The sequence below is a fragment of the Pan troglodytes genome, chromosome 6, assembly GCF_028858775.2.
Source record: "Pan troglodytes isolate AG18354 chromosome 6, NHGRI_mPanTro3-v2.0_pri, whole genome shotgun sequence".
In the NCBI taxonomy this organism is placed as follows: Eukaryota; Metazoa; Chordata; class Mammalia; order Primates; family Hominidae; genus Pan; species Pan troglodytes.
In genome coordinates this window covers 49,870,706-49,892,197 of record NC_072404.2, presented here as the reverse complement: position 1 = coordinate 49,892,197, position 21,492 = coordinate 49,870,706, and the positions used below count along the sequence as shown (strand labels likewise).

General features: G+C 50.3%; 2 protein-coding genes across 18 annotated transcripts in view; one reads left to right on the top strand and one right to left on the bottom strand.

Moving 5' to 3' along the window:
• LOC107973173 (uroplakin-3b-like protein 1) overlaps positions 1–21,492 on the top strand; it is a 71,400-nt gene that overhangs the window by 13,417 nt on the left and 36,491 nt on the right. For 9 of the 16 annotated variants that reach the window (XM_063814187.1, XM_063814182.1, XM_063814183.1 and 6 more), the window contains 2 exons: positions 18,945–19,015; positions 20,021–20,198. In XM_063814187.1, coding sequence (XP_063670257.1) covers positions 18,945–19,015; positions 20,021–20,198 — 249 coding nt within the window. Of the gene's footprint in view, positions 1–17,412; positions 17,429–18,085; positions 18,208–18,326; positions 18,418–18,944; positions 19,016–19,892; positions 20,199–21,492 lie in introns of those variants that run through there. The other 7 variants (XM_063814185.1, XM_063814184.1, XM_063814197.1 and 4 more) reach the window with 7 other exon arrangements.
• LOC742560 (putative speedy protein E21) lies at positions 1,625–10,518 on the bottom strand. Of its 2 annotated transcripts, XM_054655572.2 has the most exons (8): positions 10,266–10,518; positions 9,102–9,320; positions 7,557–7,787; positions 6,469–6,527; positions 5,165–5,250; positions 2,793–3,111; positions 2,566–2,670; positions 1,625–1,712 (listed from the first exon to the last, which is right to left on the bottom strand). In XM_054655572.2, the coding sequence occupies exons 1-7, from the start codon at positions 10,423–10,425 to the stop codon at positions 2,611–2,613; spliced, it is 1,134 nt and encodes a 377-aa protein (XP_054511547.1). In that variant the 5' UTR covers positions 10,426–10,518; the 3' UTR covers positions 1,625–1,712; positions 2,566–2,610. The 2 variants fall into 2 exon arrangements, with proteins under 2 accessions (XP_054511547.1, XP_054511546.1); XM_054655571.2 differs by lacking the exon at positions 1,625–1,712 and having other exon boundaries at positions 2,631–3,111.

Below are 21,492 nucleotides of genomic sequence, written 5' to 3'. Positions count from 1 at the left end.
TTGCTGAGGCTGGCCTCAAACTCCTGGCCTCAGGTGATCCTCCCGCGATGACCTCCAAAACTGCAGGGATTGTAGGTGTGAGCACTGCACCCAGCCTTATGGTTTTTTCTACATAAAAAACAGCACAGGATTATCTTCCAGAGCTAATAGATATGTTCAAATAACCACAACCCCATTAAGGAAAAATATCACTGGGCAGCAAATAATCAATCCAGACCAATATGATCACAATTGCTGTGAAGGTGAGAAAAGTTCATTTTTATTACGTTTCCCCAAGAGACGCACTCTATTGTTCTCTTGAAAACACACAATTCATGTCCTGCTTTAGAACACACATCCTCTTTAAAGTAACATACAAACATGCCAAAACAAGGTAAAAAATTACATCTGAATTCTCACATTTCAAACATATATGACATATCAAATAAAAATTTATTTTTACAAGAATTTAGGGGAACTACTACATAGCTATAAATGTAATATATATGTTAACTAAGTATCATAGATAAAAACCATGCTCCCTTCAGCAGCACGTGTAATAATAGATACAAAGATTGAAAGGTAAAAGATTTAGGATGAAAAGAATCCTCTCTTAAAAAGGAAAACAAAATTATATGTATGTGTATATAACAGTTATAACACCCATCACACAGCTTTATAGAAACAGCATCTGTTCAAAAATACCAGTATTTCTAAAATATTTAAAATAATATTTAAAGTAATAATAATATTTAAATAAATAAATATAGTTAATAAATATTTAAATAAATAAAATAATATTTAAATAATTCTATACCCATGTTTTTCAAAATAAACCAATAAAATAGATAGTATATATTAGACGTGTTAGTATGTATATCTGAGACATGTGAAAAATCACAACTGAATTCTCACAATTCAGTCACAAACCTAAACAGCAAATAAAAATTTCTATCACCAGAATTATGTTTCTTTCTGGTGGGGAACTACCAATAGCTATAAATAGAAGAGATTATTATGGAAGTATCATAGATAAAAAGAGTGCTCGCTTCAGGAGCACATATAATAATACAGAAACAAATTTAAAGATAATAAAATATTTAGGATAAAAATTGTCTCTTAAACATGAAAAGAAAATTATCTTTATGTATATATAACAACTATAACTCTCATCAAAAAACTACAGGAACAGCATGTTTTCAAAAGTACAACAATTTCCAAACTATTTGAAATAAATCTATGAATAATTCAATGGCCGACATTTTCCAAACAAACCAATAAAATGCAGAGTGTGCATGAAGCTATCTGTTACAATCTGTGGCACTGATATTTCACAAAAGAATTCTGTGCCAATCTGAGCCCCTGCATCGTGCCTTCAAATGCTCCTGGTCTGTGGCAACCAAGTCCGTAAGAAAAAGGACCTCCAGGTTCCGCCCCGGGGAGGTTGGAATTCAGCAATATAAAAAGGGTGGTGGTGCCGCAGGAAAGGGTGGAACTGGAAACACTCCTGGTTTCTTACTTTTCTCCAAGGACTCCTAGAAGGACCCCACCCCCCTCCCCCCACCCCTGCTCCTAGGAGGACAACGTGATCACTGTATTCAGCTCCATCAAGAATGGTCCAGGTTCTTCTAGATGATCTGCACAAATGGTTCCTCTCCTCCTTCCTGGTGTCTGCCATTAGCATTGGAATAAAGTTCCTGCTGAAAATCCACATCTCCCCTGGGTCCGGTGTTCTGGAAGTGAGAGAGACAATGTCACACTTCAAGGAGGCAGCTCTCTAGACAGGAAGGTTATTCACGTCCCATGTCAAGTCTAGAGTTCAGAGCAATTGAGAAATGCAATTTTATCTGCTGCCTTTCATTCTATGCCCTGCTTCTGAACCATCGTGTTCAACTGTGAAACTCACACTTTGGTGGCCACGACTCCAAAACTCACTTAATACACCCAAGGTCAGCCCCAGTGATCTGCTTCATAGCAAGGACTTTGGGTGAGTCTGCCCAGGGAGTAGGGCACCCTCAGAGAATGTGGCTTTGGACTTCATCACAGCTGGGGCCTTTTGTGTCACTTAAGATCTAAACTTGTAACCATGCTAGATGTGTTTCTAATGTGACAACATCACGAACCACGAGTCCAGAAGCCTAATCCTTAATCCTACCTCCTCATGACGAAGTCTCATGCTCTGTGCTCAACGTGGTTAGCTGCACAAGATGTAAACCAAAGCTTCACTGAACCCTCGACCCAAATCGGTAACTCAAGTGCGTCAATCATAATGAACCTCCCCAAACTCAGTATTTATGATTATTTTTGAGGCAGGGTCTCACTCTGTCGCCCAGACTGGAGTGCAGTGGCAGGATCAGGGCTCCGTGCAGCCCCGACCTTCCAGGCTCCAGCGATCCTCCCGCCTCAGCCTCCTGAGTAGTTGGGAGTAGAGATGCGTCCCACATCGCCTGGCTAATTTTTGTATTTTTGTGGAGAGGGGATCTCGCCACGTTGCCCAGGCTTGAAGCCGGATCAAGCAATTGGGTTCTTCGGATTTCCGAAATAGACCCCAGTATTCTGCCTTTACCCCGGAGGATGCAGGTGTACCTTCTCTCAGGCCGATGACCTCAGGCCTCCACGGTCCCTGGAGCTCTAGGAAAGGCGAGCGCGATCTCGCGCCCACACCCAGTGCTCTGGGTCATAAGCCTGGATCTGGAAAAACAAACGCCCTTTGAGAAGACGGGGACTCGCCAGGATACCCCTCTCTCCCCTCATCCAGCCTCCAGCCCACCCAATTCCTCCCCACCTCCTCCACCTCCCCAGGCCCCACTCACCTCCTCCAACTCCTCCGGGGAAACCCAAGCCCTGCCGCTCATGGAACAGAAGAAGTGGAACCGACGTTTCTGGAACAGGACTATCTGAGAGCGGCTCTTCCTGGCCCTCGGGTTCATGCAACGGCGTAACTGGAACCGACGCTTACGGAGCAAGGGTATGCGAGAGCGGTTCTTCCTGGCCCTCGGGTTCATGGAACGGCCTAACTGGAACCAACGCTTACGGAGCAAGGGTATGCGAGAGCGGTTCTTCCCATACAGGAAGTGGAAGATGTTTTGTTTGGCGTCCTCGTCGTCCTCCTCCATGTCATTGGCCAGGTAGCTGAGGACAGAAATCAGGTTGCTGCTCAGGGGCACCACCAGGAGAGGCCTCCGGCTGAGGTCAGCTTCCCAGAGAGGAAGGTAAGGGACCGTCCCTAGCTCAGGACTGGCACCCACCCTGCAGAGAGCCATGCCTTCCTCAGGAGGGCTCTGCTGGACAGAGACCTGATCAAGGGCGTCTCCCACTCCTTCAGGATGGAGACAAAAACCCAACTGGTGGCCGAGAGTGGTGGCTTACGCCTGGAATCCCAGCACATTGGGAGGCCAAAGCAGGAGGATCACTTGAGGCCAGGAGTTTGAGACGGGCCTGGGCAACATAGCAAGACCCTCGTCTCTATTAAAAATATAAGGAATATGCCAGACGCGGTGGCTCATGCCTGTAATCCCAGCACTTTAGAAGGCTGAAGCAGGTGGATCGCTTGAGACCAGGAGTTGGAGACCAGCCTGGTCAACACGGAGAAACCCCATCTCTACTAAAAATACAAAAATCAGCCTGGTGCGGTGGCACACCCGTTAGGCCTAGCTACTCAGGAGGCTGAAGCATAAGAATTGTGTGAACCCAGGAGGCGGAGGTTGCAGTGAGTTGAGATTGGGCCACTCCATTCCAGCCTGAGAGGCAGAGCAAGACTCTGTCTCAAGAAACAAACAAACAAACAAACAAACTCTCCAGGTGTGGTGGCACAGCCCTGTAGTCGGAGCTAATAAAGAAGCTGAGGTGGGAGGATCGCTTGAGCCCAGGATATGGAGGCTGCGGTGAGCTATGATCTCACCACTGCACTCCAGCTTGGGGGACAGGGCAAGTCTGTCTCAAAAAAATAAAAGAAATTGAATACATTGATATTTTGCCAGGACCCTGCCTTCTACAGGCATCTAGTCTAATGGGACTGGGAGTAATCAAGGCAGATGACCTAATCCCAGTGTCCAGGATGTAACTAGAGAGCTACGGGCATGCAGAAGTTGGAAGATGAGGGAAGGCATCACAGAGGCTGTGGGGTGAACTGACTTCAAGGAATGGGTCCTTCCCTTCAGAGCCACATGTGTGCGGGACACCCAGACAGAAAACACAAACACAAAGTCGAGTGGAGGGCATTTGGAAGGAGCAGTGAAGCCGAGCCAGGAAATACCAAGATGGTGAGCCAGTGTGCTTGTAGAGATTGTAGAGAGGGTAGAATTGACACTGTGGACCCTGGCCTCGATAGAGAAAGGCATCAGCTAAGGAAGTTGTTCAGGTGGGCAGTGAGGTTGTCGTGCTTTGGAAAGATGTTCAGGCTGCACTAGGAAGCCCCCTGGCTTGGGGAGAGACTCCAGGAGACCCCAGCGGGGAGCATTTGACAGTGGATTCGAGTGATGCGAGGGGGACCTGAACTGTGGCCTCTGTCATGGGAACCCAGAGGAGGTCGATGGCGTTTGTGGTTGATGTGGGAAGGAGAGAGAGAGAAGAACCAGAAACGTCTGCTTGCTGGAGGAAGCGGCATGTCCGCTCCTCCACTCCTTTTCTTTTCCCCTTAGGAGCGGTTTATGGTTCCTTTTGTTTTATTCTTTTATTTGTACACTGGCATTGGAGTTTGTTTTTTTGGCTTTTTTTTTTTTTTTTTTTTTTTTTTGAGAAAAAGTCTCACTCTGTCACCCAGGCTGGAGTGCGGTGGCTCGACCTTAGCTTACTGCAACCTCCACCTCCTGGGTTCAAAGGGTTCTCTTGCCTCAGCCTCCCGAGTAGCTGGGATTACAGATGCACACCACCACGCCCAGCTAATTTTTCTATTTTTAGTAGAGACAGGGTTTGGCCATGTTGGCCAGGCTGGTCTCGAACTGCTGACCTCAGGTGATCCGCCTGCCTCGGCCTCCCAAAGTGCTGGGATGACAGGCATATGCCACTGTGCCCAGCCTGAGTTTCTGTTTAGAAACAACAGTCTATGATAGTATAATCCTCTCTTTTTTGTACACAGAGTAAAGAGGACAAATAGGTGAAAGAATAAATGAAAGGCTGGAATCCCACTTCCCCCGCTGTCCCAGGGCATTGGATATTGACGGATAGGAGGCAGCAAACCACTCACAGAGCCAGGAAGAAATGAATGCGTTGGTATAGCCAGGAGGGGAAGCCGGCCCGGCTGAAATACGCTATGACCATAGCCAGGAGATACTGATGGAGAGAAAGGAACACAGAGAGGGAGAGGTCACATCTTGGAAGAGGAAGATTGTGGAGAGGGGGAATGAGGGTCTGGGGAGGGGCTGCCCATCAGAGAAGGGACCTCAGTGTTGGGGTGACTGTACTCATTTGGAAATTGCGGGATGGAGGGGTATTCGAAGGTCGGATGCAAATCCGAGAAGCCAGAGGAAGGGTTTTGGGTGATGCTCCCAGGATGGTGGGCTCCGATGGGATCTTTGGAGGGGGTGTGTCTAGGTCGGCTGGTGTCAGGAGGGTCTTTTGTGTGCCAGGCAGAGAACTGTCCCGAAGAGCTGAGAGTAGAGGGGCCAGGAGCTTCAGGGCTGCGGCCAGACTGTGGCCCAGAGCTCAGATCCCAAAGGACCCATAGGAGAGGCAGGGGCCACTCATTCACTCTGCAAGAGACCAGCAGAATCCTGAGGGAGATGCTGACAAATCATAAAAAGACCAAGAATAGCCGGGAGTGGCGGCTCAAGCCTGTGATCCCAGTACTTTGAGAGGTGGAGACAGGAGGATCATGTGAGCCCAACAGTTCGAGAACAACCTGGGCAACATAGTGAGACCCTGTTTCTACAAACATTTCAAAAATTAGTTGAGCATGGTGGCATGTGCCTAGTCCCAGCTCCTCAGGAGGCTGAGGAAAGAAGATTGCTTGAGCCTAGGAATTAGAGGCTGCAATGAGCTATGATCATGCCACTGCACTCCATCCTGGGGAGCAGAGCTAGACTCTGTCTCACAAAAAAAAAATTTGTGGGTGCCAAGACTCAAGACCATGGGAGCTGGTCGGGCACAGTGGCTGACGTCTATAATCTCAGCACTTTGGGAGGCCAAGGCGGGTGGATCGCCTGAGGTCAGGTGTTCAGGACCAACCTGGCCAACATGGCAAAACCCCGTTTCTACTAAAAACACAAAAATTAGCCAGGCGTGGTGGTTCATGTCTGTAATCCCAGCTGCTTGGAGGCTGAGGCAGGAGAATCGCTTGAACCCGGGAGGCATCGGCTGCAGTGAGTCAAGATCGAGACACTGCCCTCCAGCCTGGGCAACAGAGCAAGACTCTGTCTCACAAAAAAAAAAAAAAAAGACTGTAGGAGCATCTGGTGGGAGGTGGTGGAGGGAGAACTGTGGGTTTGGAAGCTGCGCCCTCCCCCCAGCCATGCGTTGGAACAGGAACAGTTACATGGAGAACAACCTTACCTTGTCCGACACCCTCAGATCTTTGTCCCAGGCCAGGAATCTTTTAATGACAGGATCCTCTGTGATTAGAGAGCAGATGTCAGTGTGAGAAGCAGGACAGGGTTTCCGTGGGAGCAGCAGGGCAGCAAGGAGAAGTGTGCCTCCCGGGGGGAAGTCTCAGGATTGTGGCCGTGGGTGAGGTGGACGGGAGAGGGGAGAATGACTTTCACTGGGCAAGGGAGAGAGGCTCCTGCTCTGAGACTCCCCTGAGAAGAGGCCGAAGGAGGCCCTGGGTGTGAGAATCTACAGGATGTAGAGCTGGGAATCAGCCAGGACCCCCTCCAGCAGACACGGAGGGACCACTGCAGAGTCATAAAGGAATTCCCATCATTTCCTCATGAGACAGTCACATCAGGGTGTGACCATGGCCTTGGTATCTCCCACTATGGATGGAGACACTTAGGTTTAGAAAAGTCAGTAAGAGACATTAAGTTTCAGAGGGCACAGCTGAAACCACTTTCTTTGTTTATTGATTTTGTTTTTCTTTGATTTTTATTTTTATTTATTTATTAATTTATTTTGAGACAGAGTCTTGCTCTGTGGGCCAGGCTGGAATGCAGTGGCCTGATCTTGGCTCACTGCAACCTCTGCCTCCCGGGTTTAAGCGATTCTCCTGTCTCAGCCTCGCGAGTAGCTGGGATTACATGCATGAGCTACTGTGCCCAGCGTTGGTTTTTCTTTTGAGACAGGGTTTTGCTCTGTCACCCAGGCTGGAGTGCAGTGGTGTAGTCATAGCTCACTGCAGCCTCAAAGTCCTGAGTTCAAGCAATCCTCTTGCCTCAGCCTCCCAACGTGCTGGGATCTCAGGCGGGAGCCACTGCGCCTGGCCCGAAACCAAGCTTTCTTATCCCAAGCGCTGACCTTTATCAAGTTGACCTAATCCTTTATCGTCTCCTAAGTGTCCCTCATGAGTGATCACTTCACATTCCTCCCACATGGAGAGCTCACCCACTGGGGCATATTTTTCCCATTGGAAAAGTGTGGTTATTGGAAGTTTCCTGTTTTTGGAAAGAACAGGATTGGAGGTGGTCTCTGGGGTGTCCTCCTACCAAGCAGCCTGTTGAAGGCCTCGTGGTGCTCAGGGAGCACGAGCGACACTCGCCGTCGCTTCAGCTTCATCTTGAGGCCACACAGCATCTCCGCCACCCAGATCTCCTCAGGCTCAGGGGCGAGCACCTTCCGTGGCTCCTCCTCCAACGAGTCCTCAGATTCGTCCCACCACTCCATCTTCCTTTTCCAGCAAAAGGACCTATGCAGGGGGCTGGGATCTACCCCAGGGGCTGAGTAAAGAAACCAGGCCACGGTGTAATGCTTCTGCAGTTGATCACACTAGAGCCCGACCCAAAACCCCAAACCACTCTCCATCCTCCCCAGCCTCGCAGACTGCTGGCTTCTCCAAGCCATCTTTCCTTCTGTCTGTCTCCTCTGCTGAGCTCCATGTGCCGCTCCTTCTCCTTCCCATTCTCCTGTTTCTCTGTCCTCGGAATACTTCCTCATATCCTTCCCTGGTCCCTGGCTCTCTGAGTCCCGTTTTTTTTTTGTTGTTGTTGTTGTTGAGAAACAGTCTTGCTTTGTGGCCTAGGCTGGAGTGTAGTGGTGCGATCTTGGCTCACTGCAACCTCCGCCTCCTGGGTTCCAGTGATTCTCCTGCCTAAGCCTCCCAAGTAGCTGGGATTACAGGTGCCCACCAGAACGCCCAGCTCATTTTTGTGCTTCTAGAAGAGACAGGGTTTCACCATGTTGGCCAGGCTGGTCTCCAACTCCTGGCCTCAAGTGATCTGCCTGCCTGGCCTCCCAAAGTGCTGGGATTACAGGTGTGAGCCACTGCACCCTGCCTCAGTACCTCCATTCTTCCCACACACCCTCCTCACGTGCTCCTTCCTGACTTCTGGGCCCTTCCTTCCTTCTTTTTTTTTTTTTTTTTTTTTTTTTTTTGAGACAGCGTCTCACTCTCTCACCCAGAATGGAATGCAGTGGCACTATCTTGGCTCAAAGCGACCTTTTCCACCTGGGTTCAAGCGATTATCCTGTCTCAGCCTCCCGAGTAGCTGGGATAACAGGCATGCCTGGCTAATTTTTGTATTGTTAGTATAAATGAGGTTTTGCTATATTGGTCTGGTTGGTCTCGAACAACTGACCTCAAGTGATCCACCCATCTCAGCCTCCCAAAGTAATGGGATTACAGGCATGAGCTACCACACCTGGCCTTCGTTTTTCTTTTGACACAGGGTTTTGCTCTGTCACCCAGGCTGGAGTGCAGTGGTGCAGTCATACATAGCTCACTGCAGCCTCAAAGTCCTGAGTTCAAGCAGTCCTCTTGCCTCAGCCTCCCAACGTGCTAGGATCTCAGGCGTGAGCCACTGCACCTGGCCCGAAACCAAGCTTTCTCATCCCAAGCGCCAACCTTTATCAAGTCTAGCCTAGTCCTCTATCGTCTCCTAAGTGTCCCTCATGAGTGATCACTTCTGAGTCCTCCTGCGTGGAGAGCTCACCCACTGGGGGCGTATCTTTCCCATTGGAAAAGTGTGGTTATTGGAAGTTTCCTCTTTTTAGAAAGAACAGGATTGGAGGTGCTCTCTGGGGTGTCCTCCTACCAAGCTGACTGTTGAAGTCCTTGTGGTGCTCAGGGAGGATGGGTGACACTCGCTGTTGCTTCAGCTTCATCTTGAGCCCACACAGCGTCTCCACTCCACAGGTCTCCTCAGGCTCAGGGGTGAGCTCCTTCTCCGGCTCCTCCTCAGATTCATCTGACCACTCCTTCTTCCTTTTCCAGCCAAGGGACCTACATGGGGGGCTGGGATCTACCCCAGGGGCTGAGTAAAGAAACCAGGCCACCGTGTAATGCTTCTGCATCTGATCACCTTAGACCCCGACCCAAAACCCCAAACCACTCTCCATCCTCCCCAGACTCGCAGACTGCTGGCTTCTCTAAGCCATCTTTCTGATTTTCTCCTCTGCTCAACCCCATGTGCCGCTCCTTCCCCTCCCCATTCTCTCTCTCTGTCCTCCGAACACTGCTTCATGTCCTTCCCTGGTCCCTGGCTCTCTGAGTCCCTCCTTTTTTGTTTTGTTTTGTTTTGACACAGAATCTTGCTTTGTCACCCAGGCTGGAGTATAGTGGTGCAATCTCAGCTCACTGCAACATCCATCTCCTGGATTCCATTTATTCTTCTGCCTCAGCCTCTCAGGTAGCTGGGATTACAGGTGCCTGCCATAATGCCCAGCTCAATTTTGTACTTTTAGTAGAGACAGGGTTTCACCATGTTGGCCAGGCTGGTCTCAAACTCCTGGCCTCAAGTGATCCGCCTGCCTTGGCCTCCCAAAGTTCTGGGATTACAGGTGTGAGCCACTGCACCCAGCCTGAATTTCTCCATTCTTCCCACACACCCTCCTCAGGTTCTCCTTCCTGACCGCTGACCCTTCTTTTCTTTTCTTTTCTTTTTTTTTTTGGAGTGCAGTAGCGTGATCTCAGCTCACTGCAACCTCTTCCTCCCAGTCTCAAGTGATTCTCCTGTCTCAGCCTCCTGAGTAGCTGGGATTACAGGTGTGCACCACTACCACTTGGCTAATTTTTATACTTTTAGCAGAGATGTGGTTTCACCATATTGGCCAGGCTGGCCTTGAACTCCTGACCTCAGGTGATCCGCCCGCCTCGGCCTCCCAAAGTGCTGTGGTTACAGGCGTGAGCCACCGCACCTGGCCCCCTTCCTTCGTCTTAGTCAATCCTATCCCACCTCTTCTTCCACCAGTCCCCTCACCTGATGGTCCCAACACTTCATCATCCACCACCTCTTGGAGGGGGTACCCCGAGGTGCTCCGCTGGGGACTCTGCTCATTCTGGGAGTGCGGTTGACGGCTGGTCGTGATCTTTCCCGTAATCTGTCCCCTCTTATGGAACCTAGTCTCCGTTCTGTCCATGGCCTTCTTCTGGACACTGTCAGGATCCAGAAGAGGATGTTATCAATTCTCAAGCCTAGGAGAAGTCAGGAGTGGAGAACAGCTCTGAGAAGATACTGTTGTCCAACTGATCTCCAGGCACCAGGGAGTCCGGTCCCTCCAATCAGGAAGGTCGGAATCTCTGATGTCATGGCTCATGCCAACCTGGCAACCAGTTTGAAAAAAAACACATGTAACTGCCATTCTGATCTCTTGTCCTGGAGATCCTGGGTGAATGGTATCTCCTGCCACTGTCCCAACCTCAGACCATTGTCCAAAAGCATCTTCAGGGACTCCACATCCCTCTGTTCCCTGTCCCAGCAGAGGCTGTGTCCTCTCCACTCAAAGCCTGAAGCATGTTGGGGTCTCTTCATCTCTGTACATGCCCATTTCAGAGTCCAGTCTGGTGGGAGAGGGAACAGAGTGGGAAAGAAAACTAGAGTAAGCAGAAACGATGAAACCTTATAAGAGTGAGATTATCATGTACAAGAGTGAGATTATCATGTACAAGAGATCCCAGGAATACTGACTTGATGAAAAAGTCACATGAGAGCACTCAGTTTGGTAGAGCTTTTCTGCCGAATGTTTACTCACATTCACTGTCCGAGATTCTATACTGGGGGTACACACGTCCTCTGCCCTAAGGCAATTTTGAGTCCAAGAGACATTTTGAGGCCTAAAAATCATAGGAAGCTGCCCCTGAGCTCACACATATTTCCAATGGTGTCCCCAATTTCAGGGAATCCATGGATTACCTAAGCCAGCCCCTCCAGTTCGGCTAAGAAACTCTAGTCTATATATCAAGTTTTGTATCATATGTATTGCTCTGAACTCAGAAATTTCCCTTCCATTTATGGATTCTATGAATAAAATATCACATGTACAAAAAGACTAAGTTGAAAAATTTCAGCTGTGCACAGTGGCTCATGCTTGTAATCCCAGCATTTTGGGTGGCCAAGGGAGGAAGATTGCCTGAGGCCAGCAGTTCAAGACCAGTATAGGCAACATAGCAAGAGCCCATCTCTAAAAAAACCAAACCAAACCAAATTAGCCAGGTGTGGTGGCTGGCACCTGTGTTCCAACTACTTGGGAGACTCATGTGACAGGAAGATCACTTGAGCCCAGGAGTTAGAAGCTGCAGTGAGCCATGATCTTGCCACTGCACTCCAGTCTGGGCAACACAGCAAGATATTGTGTCAAAAAAAATTTTTTTGATAAAAAATAAAAGAGTTACATGACATTCAGAGACCATCCAAAAAACCTGTGGGTTCCCAGCTGGGCTCAGTGGCTCATGCCTGTAATCCCAGCACTTTGGGAGGCCAAAGTGGGTGGATCACTTGAGGTCAGGAGTTTGAGACCAGCCTGGACAACATGGTGAATCCCCATCTCTACTAAAAATACAAAAAATTAGCCAGGCATGGTGGTGGATGCCTGTAATCGCAGCTACTCAGGAGAGGGCGCTGGAGAATCACTTGAACTCATGGTGCGCAGGTTGCAGGGAGCCAAGATCGCACCATTGTGCTCCAGCCTGGGCAACAAGAGCAAAACTCCATCTCAAAAAAAATAAAGAACCTGCGAGTGAGTTCCCAGACTTTTTCCTGATGGGCTGCTGCTTTCCTAGGAGTCTCTCGCTCATAGAAAAGGCACAAACTGAAAGAGGAAGCAGATCCCATTGCTGTGGAAGTCCCATTGTTAGGAAGCTCTGCTTTTCTGGAGTTCAAATTCGCATTCATGACGCTTTAAACCGTCAGAGCTGGGTGGGTCCTCCTACAACAAAATAGTTTGCTCTCTCTCTCCTAGTTAACAGGCTTTCAAATATTAGAAGATCAATGTTCTGACCCCATTAAAATTTCTCTTTTGTGGAATGAAAAGCTCTGATTTAACCCATCTTCAAGCCTGGTTTGATGGAGGAATAGGGGCTGAGTCACCTTCATTTCCCCTCCCTGCACAAAGTCCTGGGCCCAGATCTGGGGTCTGTCTCTGCTGAGGGTGGGGTGAACCAGGAAGCACCTCCCTCTACATCTCCTTGATGAATGGGTATAATGGTGGCCATGGAACTGGGGCTTGTTTGATGACCTGGGGCTGGGTGGGCCTCTGAGAGCCTTTATAGCCGATTGCCTTTTGGGAGAGGGCAGGTGGGAGCCCCACCCTGTCTCATGAGTCACCCCAAAGGTGCATGGGCAGGCAGGTGCTGGGGAATCGGCTACTCCCCAGAGCTTGGCGTGGCCATCCCTGTGGCCCCTCTGGGAGTCTGGAGCCCATTCCCTCACACTGGTACTCACTGCAGCTGGGGACATCTGCACTAGGAAGACAGGACACGGCATGGAAGCTGGCCTCTGCCCAGAAACCATGACATTCTGGTCACCAGCCTGATGCTATAAAACGAGTGTCACGGCCGGGCATGGTGGCTCACACCTGTAATCCCAGCACTTTAGGAGGCCAAGGCGGGTGGATCATGAGGTTTGGAGTTCGAGACCAGCCTGGCCAACATGGCGAAATCCTGTCTCTACTAAAAATAAGAACATTAGCCAGGTGTGGTGGCACATACCTGTAGTCCCAGCTCCCCTGGAGGCTGAGGCAGGAGAATCACTTAAACCCAGGAGGCGGAGATTGCAGTGAGCCGAGACCATGGCATTGGACTCCAGGCTGGGCAACAGAGCACGACTCCGTCTCAAAAACAAACAAAAAAAACGAATGTCACCTGGGGCTACTTGGCCAGACACAGAGAGGAAGGAGACGTCCCTATTATCTGTCAAAAATAATTGTTGGGGCTGAGCACAGTGGCTCATGCCTGTAATCTCAGCACTTTGGGAGGTCGGGGCAGGAGGACTTGAGGCCTAGAGTTTGAGACCAGCCTGGGCAACATAGTGAGCACCCCATCTCCAGAAAAAATTTAAAAATTGGCTGGGCGCAGTGGCTCATGCCTGTAATCCCAGCACTTTGGGAGGCCGAGGGGGATGGATCATTTGAGGTCAGGAGTTTGAGACCAGCCTGGCCAACATGGTGAAACCCCATCTCTACTAAAAATACAAAAATTAGCCAGGCATGGTGGTGGGCACCTGTAATCCTAGCTACTTGGGAGGCTGAGGCAGGAGAATCGCTTGAACCCAGGAGGCGGAGGTTGTAGTAAGCTAGGATCATGCCATTGCAGTCCAGCCTGGACAGCAAAGCTAGACTCCATCTCAAAAAAAAAAAGAAAAAGTAAAAAATTTAAAAATTAGATGGGCATGGTGACATGTGCCTGTAATCCCAGGTACTAAGGAAGCTGAGGTAGGAGGATGACTTGAGCCTAGGAGTTCGAGGCTGCAGTGAGCTCTGATCGCACCACTGCACTCCAGTCTGAGTGACACAGCAAGACCCTGCTTCAAAAAAAAAAAAAATATTACTGGACACAATTATTGTGCCAGACCCCTAGGTTAACAGTGAGGATTCAGTGGGAGAACTAAACAGATAAACAGATCCAGTCCCCGCCCTCAGAGAGTTAACAGTTTAATGGGAAAAAGAGACATTCACCAAAGAAGGACACAACCCACTAGTGAGTTACACTCGAGGGGGATCATTTACAGAACAAAGCAGATTATAAAAATACAGCGATTGGCTGGGTGCAGTGGCTCACGCCTGTAATCCCAGCACTTTGGGAGGCAGAGGCGGGCGGATGACTTGAGGTCAGGAGTTCTCAACTAGCCTGGCCAAAATGGTGAAACCCCATCTCTACTAAAAACACAAAAATTAGCCAGGCGTGGTGGTGGGCACCTGTAATCCTAGCTACTTGGGAGGCTGAGGCAGGAGAATGAATCGCTTGAACCCAGGAGGTAGAGGTTGCAGTGAGCCGAGACCGCACCATTGCACTCTAGCCTGGGCAACAAGAGCAAAACTCCGTCTCAAAATAAATACATACATACATACATGCATACATACATACAGGGATTAAAATAGTCTAGTACTGACACCTGAACAGACAGATTGATCCAAGAAATGAAACAGAAATTCCAGAAGTTGACCTGAATACACACACACACACACACACACACACACAGAGGAAGGCGTGAAAGACTCCATGACCCTCAAGGTATAAGATGCATTTTTTTTTTTTTTTTTTTTTGAGACAGGGTCTCACTCTGTCACCCAGACTGGATGCAGTGGTGCACTATCCCAGCTCAGTTCTACCCTCCATCCCCCCAACCTCCCCCAACCACCCTGAGCTCAAGCAATTCTCATGCCTCAACCCTCAGCGTCATGAGTAACTGGGACTACAGTCGTGCACCACCATGCGCAGCTAATTTTTTGTATTTTTAGTAGAGATGGGTCTAACCATATTGCCCAGGCTGGTTTCGAACTCCTGAGCTCAAGTGATCCTCTTGCCTCAGCCTCCGAAAGTGCTGGGATTACAGCTGTGAGCCACCGCACCCGGCCCCATTCTTGTAAATCACAGTACATCTGGTTCCCAGTGCCCAGGCTCTCGGGGCAGAGGGTCCAGTGTGATCACTTTGCATGGCGTCTCTCCCCTCCTGAGCTTGTGCCAGGGCCCCAGGGCTGACCTGGAGAAGGAAAATGGCAGAGGGTGAAGATGGGGTGTCTGGTTTGGGGACCATCCTGGCCCCCCTTGTCACTGTTGGCATCTCTTCTGCACAGTGGCATTGCTGGGAGGTGCTTACTGTGCCTATTCAAGGGGCTGGCAGCCGCAGCCTCACTGCAGATCAGGGACTTGGCTTCCCGGTTGACCACAGGTCCAAGAACCTGCAGGGTCCAGCCTACCCCCCATCCCCAGTCTTCCCCACCCTGGCCCGGCCCTCCAGGTGCAGAAACATGCAGGCCCCTCTCCAGGACTGTGGGAGGAGTGGGTCCCTCAGACTGGCCTGTGTCCTGGCTCCTCTTACCACTCTTCCAGAGGTTGTCACCTGCAGCTGCCCCAGGATAAAGGCAAGGCCAGGGAGGACTCCTGAACTCCTGTGTGCCTGGGGTGGCAGGGGCAAACATAGCCAACTGGTGGCCTGAGCGGGGCCATGGTGAGGACACCCTTGGTGGCTTGTCCCACATCAAGCTGGGAGGTGACACTGAGGATGCATTAGTCTGCAGCGTATGATAAAAACGGCATTTCAGGCCAGGCGCGGTGGCTCATGCCTGTCACCCCAGCACCTTGGGAGGCCGAGGTGGGCAGATCATATGAGGTCAGGACTTTGAGACCAGCCTGGCCAACGTGGTGAAAACTCATCTCTACTAAAAAAACAAAAATTATGTGGGTTGGTGGTGTGCGCCTGTAATCCCAGCTACTTGGGAGGCTGAGGCAGGAGAATCACTTGAACCCGGGAGGCGGAGGCTGCAACGAGCCGAAATTGCACCACTGCACTCCAGCCTGACTCCGTCTCAAAAAAAAAAAAAAAAAAAAGGCATTTTCAGTTCAAATAGGGAAAGGATACATCTTTCTTTCTTTCTTTCTCTCTTTTTCTTTCCTCCCTTCCTTTCTCTCTCTCTCTCTCTCTCTCTGTCTCTCTCTTTCTTTTTGAGATGGAGTTTCACTCTCGCTGCCCAGGCTGGAGTACAATGGCGCGATCTCGGCTTATTATTATTCTCCATGTTGGTCAGGCTGGTCTTGAACTCCCAACCTCAGGTGATCCGCCTGCATTGGCCTCCCAAAGTGCTGGTGTGAGCCACTGCACCCGGCTTAGGAAGCATTTTTCAATATTTTACTGTTGGAATAACGGGCTAACTTGAGAAAAAAATAATTTGAATCACACATCACACCAAAAATAAATTCTAGGTGGATTTTAACACTTTCAAAAATTATTATTATTATTAGTTTAGAGACAGGGTCTCACTCCGTCGCCCAGGGTGGAGTGCAGTGGTATGATCATGGTTCACTGCAACCTCAACTCCTGGCCTCATATGATCCTCCGGCCTCAGCCTCTCAAAGGACTGGAACTACAAACATGCACCACCACGCCCAGCCTAGGTGGGTTTTTAAAATCCATTCAAGGGCGGGTGCAGTGGCTCACACCTGTAATCCCAGCATTTTGGGAAGCCAAGGTGGGAGGATCACTTGAGCCCAGGAGTTCGAGACCAGCCTGGGCAACATAGTGAGACCACATCTCTACAAAAAATTTAAAAATGAGCCAGGCATGGTGGTGCACACCTGTAGTCTCTGCTATTCAGGAGGCTGAGGCAGGATCATTGTTTGAGCCCAGGAGACAGATTGCAGTGAGCTATGATGGCACCACTGCATGGCAGCCTGGGTGACAAAGGGAGACTCAGTCTCAAAAAAAAAAAAAAAAGTGACAGGCTGGGTGCAGTGGCTCACACCTGTAATCCCAGCACTTTGGGAGGCCGAGGCAGGTGGATCACCTGAAGTCAGGAGTTTGAGACCAGCCTGGCCAACATGGTGAAACCCTGTCTTTACTAAAAATACAAAAGTTGGCCAGGCGTGGTGGCGTGTGCCCGTAATCTCAGCTACCTGGGAGGTTGAGACAGGAGAATCACTGGAACCCCAGAGGCGGAAGCTGCAGTGAGCCGAGATTGTGCCACTGCACTCCAGCCTGGGTGACAGACCGAGACTCCATCTCAAATTAATTAATTAAATTTAAAGAAAAAGGCAAAGAGGGAGTCCTGCCTGGGTACAGGAGACCTGGGGTTGGGTCCCAGCCCTGCCGCTGACCTGCCCTGGGACTGCAGGAAGTTTCTTTCCCTGCCGGGCCCCAGGTTTCTTCTCATCCGTATAATGAGATTAGTCATAACACCTGCCCTGCCCATCTCTGGGGACCCAAGGAGAGGATGAGTCGATGAGCAAGAACGTGTTTTCAAAAAGGGGAAACAAGCCCTTCCCACATTCTGATGTCTGCTTTCAACTGCCTTTTGAAAGGGAGTGAGAGAGGGAAAAATTGTATTATACAGGCCGGACATGGTGGCTCACACCTGGAATCCCAGAACTTCAGGAGGCTGAGGTGGGAGGATCACTTGAGCCCAGGAATTTGAGACCAGCCTGGGCAACACAGTAAGACTCTCTTTCTAGAAAAAGTTAAAAAATTAGCTGGGCAGCCGGACACAGTGGCTCACGCCTGTAATTTCAGCACTTCGGGAGGCTGAGGCAGGCAGATCACATGAGGTCAGGGGTTCAAGACCAGCCTGGCCAACATGGCGAACCCCATCTCTACCAAAAATACAAAAATTAACCAGGAGTGGTTGTGCACGCCAGTAATCCCAGCTACGCAGCAGGCTGAGGCAGGAGAATCACTTGAACCCAGGAGGTGGAGGTTGCAGTGAGCCGAGATCATGCCATTGCACTCCAGCCTGAATGACAGAGTGAGACTGTGTCTCAAAACAAACAAACAAACAAACAAAAAATTAGCTGGGCATGGTGCCTTATACCTGCAGTCTCAGCTACTAGGGAGGCTGAAGTGGGAGGATCACTTGATCCTGGGAGGTCAAGGCTGCAGTGAGCTATGATCACACCACTGCACTCCAGCCTGGGCAACAGAGTGAGACCTGTCTCAAAAAAAAAAAATAAATATAATAAATAAAAGAGACCCCAGAGAGCTTCCTTGACCCTTCCACCATATGAGGACACAGCTAGAAGGCACTCTCTACGAACCAAAAACAGACACCAACTCTTCCTAGTTTTTGTTTTTGTTCTTGTTCTTTTTTTTTTAAGATGGAGTCTCACTTTGTCACCCAGGCTGGAGTGCAGTGGTGTGATCTCGGCTCACTACGGCCTCCCCATCCTGGGTCCAAGCGATTCTTGTGCCTCAACCTCCCGAGTAGCTGGAATTACAGGTGCGTGCCACCACGACTGGCTAATTTTGTATCTTTAGTAGAGACGGGGTTTTTCCACATTGGTCAGGCTGGTCTCAAACTTCTGACCTCAGATGATCCGCCCACCTTGGCCACCCAAAGTGCTGGGATTACAGGTGTGAACCACTGCGCCCGGCCAGAAGTTTTTCTTGTGAGTTGAGGTGAACATCTGAATCCCCTCAGGGAACTGAGGTATGTCCCCTTCAGGGAATGGCCCCTCTTCATCCAAAAATGGGGCCCACAGGTGATAATCTGTTGGGTTTCCCAGAATGAAGACATCTGGCATAATTAGAGCGTGAAGGTCAGGCTGACGGGGGCTAGTACCCCGATCCAGGGGAGAGGTGGTCACAGGTCTCGCTCCACCTGCCCTGAGCCCCATCTCATGTTTTTTTTTTTTTTTTTTTTTTTTTGAGGGGGAGTTTCACTCTTGTTGCCCAGGCTGGAATGCAGTGGTGCGATCTCGGCTCATTGCAACCTCTGCCTCCTGGGTTCAAGTGGTTCTCCTGCCTCAGCCTCCTGCGTAGCTGGAGTTACAAGAACAAGCCACCACGTCCAGCTAATTTTGTATTTTTAGTAGAGATGGGGTTGCGCCGTGTTGGCCAGGCTGGTCTCGAACTCCTGACCTCAGGTGATCCACCCACCTCGGCCTCTCAAAATGCTGGGATTACAGGCGTGAGCCACCATGCCTGGACTTCCATCTGGTAATTTTCTGTCTCAAGGAGGAACTACCCTGCCCTGGCAGAGGCTGGGGATGAAGGAGGAAGAGAGAGCCGGTCCCCTGGATAAAGAGGTGAGGGGGTGTGAAGTCTGGGAGCCCCCCTCCCAGGGCCAGGCTACAGGGGGACAGCAGGGCTATACCAGGAGTGCCACAGAGCTTGCATTTGGGTGTGATCTAAACCCCAGTCCTGCCCTGACCTCCTGGGTGCTCTTAGCCAAGCCCTCTTCCCTGTGTGTGCTAGAAAGTGAGGGTCACTCCCTTCCACACAAGGGAGTGAATTGAGGGTGGGGATCTGAGCTCTCTGAGCAGCAAAGCTGGACACAGGCCAAATTGCCAATCCTGAGTCCCTCTGTCATGTGGACCTGGGAAGCTTGTCCTCATCCTCCATCCTTCCCCAGGGTCCTGAGAATCTGAGAACCTTGAGCCTGGGAGGTCAAGGCCGCAGTGAGCTATGATCGCACCACTGCACTCCAGCCTGGGCGACAGAGTGAGACCCTGCCTCAAAAAATAATAATAATAATAATAATAATAATAATAATAATAATAATAATAAAAAATAAAAGAGACTCCAGGGAGTTTGCTTGACCGGCACTCCCTACGAACCAAAAACAGACACCAACTCCTCCTAGGTTGGTTTTTTTTTTTTTTTTTTTGAGGCAGGGTCCCACCCTGTCATCCAGGCTGGAGTGCAGTGGTGCCATCTTGGCTCACTGCAGCCTCAACCTCCCAGGCTCGAGTGATCCTCCCACCTCAGGTCCTAAAGGAAGAGTCGCTACATTGGGGACTGTTTGGACAAGGAGATCCACGGGGTAGACTTGGCGGGATTGTCCCTGGGGCAGCCTGGATCCTGAGGCTGCCCCGCCTCCTTCCTCAGCCCCTCCCTGGTCAGGCGCTCCTGGTGGGTGGGGGGGTAGTCCAGGCTTGTCTTGCAACTGTATGTTCTCTTCAGACCCCTCCCTGGCGATGCCAGATTCACTGGGCTGGCAGATTCTGCCCCCAAACCTGTCCAACCAGTTGTTTGAGAGGAGGGGGTACCTGGGAGGGGCAGCAGGAGATGCCAGGAACAGCTTCCCCTAGCCCAGCACAGACTACAGACGGGGGAGCCTCTGGGGCTGCAGACACTGCAGACGGACGGACAGACAGATGGACAACAGCGGGAGGCTTGGCCCGGCCATAGGGCTCTCTGCGGGACAGTCCCAGCTGCTAGTGTCGCTGTTGCTGCTACTGACCCGTGTCCAGCCTGGGACACACGTGGGTGAGTAAGGGTGGGGATTGGCACAGGGGTACCCGCTGCATCTCAGGCTGCAGGACAGACCCAAGACCTCACTTTGTTTCCAAATTCTCACACATGGCTCCTGCCTCCTTCCTTTCCCTGAGGAGAGGTTTCCAGATGTCCAGGACAATGCATGTCCCCAGGAAGCTCTGGCAAGCCCAGCCTGGGCAACATAACAAGACCCCTTTTTTTAAAAAGATTTTCTTTTTTTTAAGATTTTTGTTTTTAATTAGCTGGGTGTGGTGGAGTGCGCCTGTAATCCCAGCTACTTGGGAGACTGAGGCGGGAGGATGGCTTGAGCCCATGCAGTGAACTATGAATGCGCCACTGCACTCCAGCCTGGGCCAAACAGCAAGACCCTGTCTCAAAAAAGAAAAGAAAAGAAAAGAAAAACTGGACAGGCTGAGAGATACAGTCCTACAATCTCTGCCCCCAACCCCAATCTCTGACTGCTCCGCTTCTCTTTCTTTTTCTTTTTCCTTTTTTTCTTTCTTTCTTTTTTTTTTTTTTTTTTCGAGACAGAGTCTCCCACTGTCGCCCAGGCTGGAGTACAGTGGCGCGATCTCGGCTCACCACAACCTCCGCCTCTCGGGTTCAAGCAATTCTCCTGCCTCAGCCTCCTGAGTAGCTGAGATTACAGCCATGCGCCACTATGTCTGGCTAATTTTTGTATTTTTAGTAGAAACAGGGTTTCACCATATTGGCCAGTCTGGTCTCGAACTCTTGACCTCGTGATATGCCCGCCTTAGTCTCCCAAAGTGCTGGGATTACAGATGTAAGCCACCGCGCCCGGCCTCCACTTCTCTTTCTAAACATTAAGTGCCTCCTGCACTCAGAGTGCCCTGGGCTTCAGAGATAGGACTGAGAGCTCTAAGAAAGGAATCGTGACAATCCTTCCCCAAGGAAGACTCTAGCCTGAACCTTTGGAGTTGAGTTGAATTCAACGTAAATGAATCAAGTTGAACTGAACTGAACTGAACTGAACAGGGGCAGCTGCTGGAGACTCGCATAGAAACCCACTCCATCGTTCTGCTTCTCCTGGACCAGTATTTGGGGTTGGGGAGGTCTGAGCTCTCCAACCAGCAAGGCTGGACACAGGCCAAGTTGCCAATCCTGAGTCCCCTTTGGGGTACAGACCTGGGAAGCTTGTCCTCGTCCCCCACCCTTCCCCAGAGAGATGAGGTGGGAGTCTGAGGGGGGACCTGGTCCTGAAGGCGAAGATGCCTTGGGGCCATGTTGGGAGGCGGCAGAGAACCAGGCAGGTTGAAGAGGACGT

Bases quoted from the DNA above. Each gene is read 5' to 3' on its own strand.
- LOC742560 (XM_054655571.2), bottom strand. From the start codon at position 10,425: ATGGACAGAACGGAGACTAGGTTCCATAAGAGGGGACAGATTACGGGA. The intron at 6,528-7,556 runs GTAGGAGGACAC...CTCTAATCACAG, and splicing joins GGCCTTCAACAGGCTGCTTG to AGGATCCTGTCATTAAAAGA. The intron at 5,251-6,468 runs GTAAGGTTGTTC...TCTCTCCATCAG, and splicing joins ATCTGAGGGTGTCGGACAAG to TATCTCCTGGCTATGGTCAT.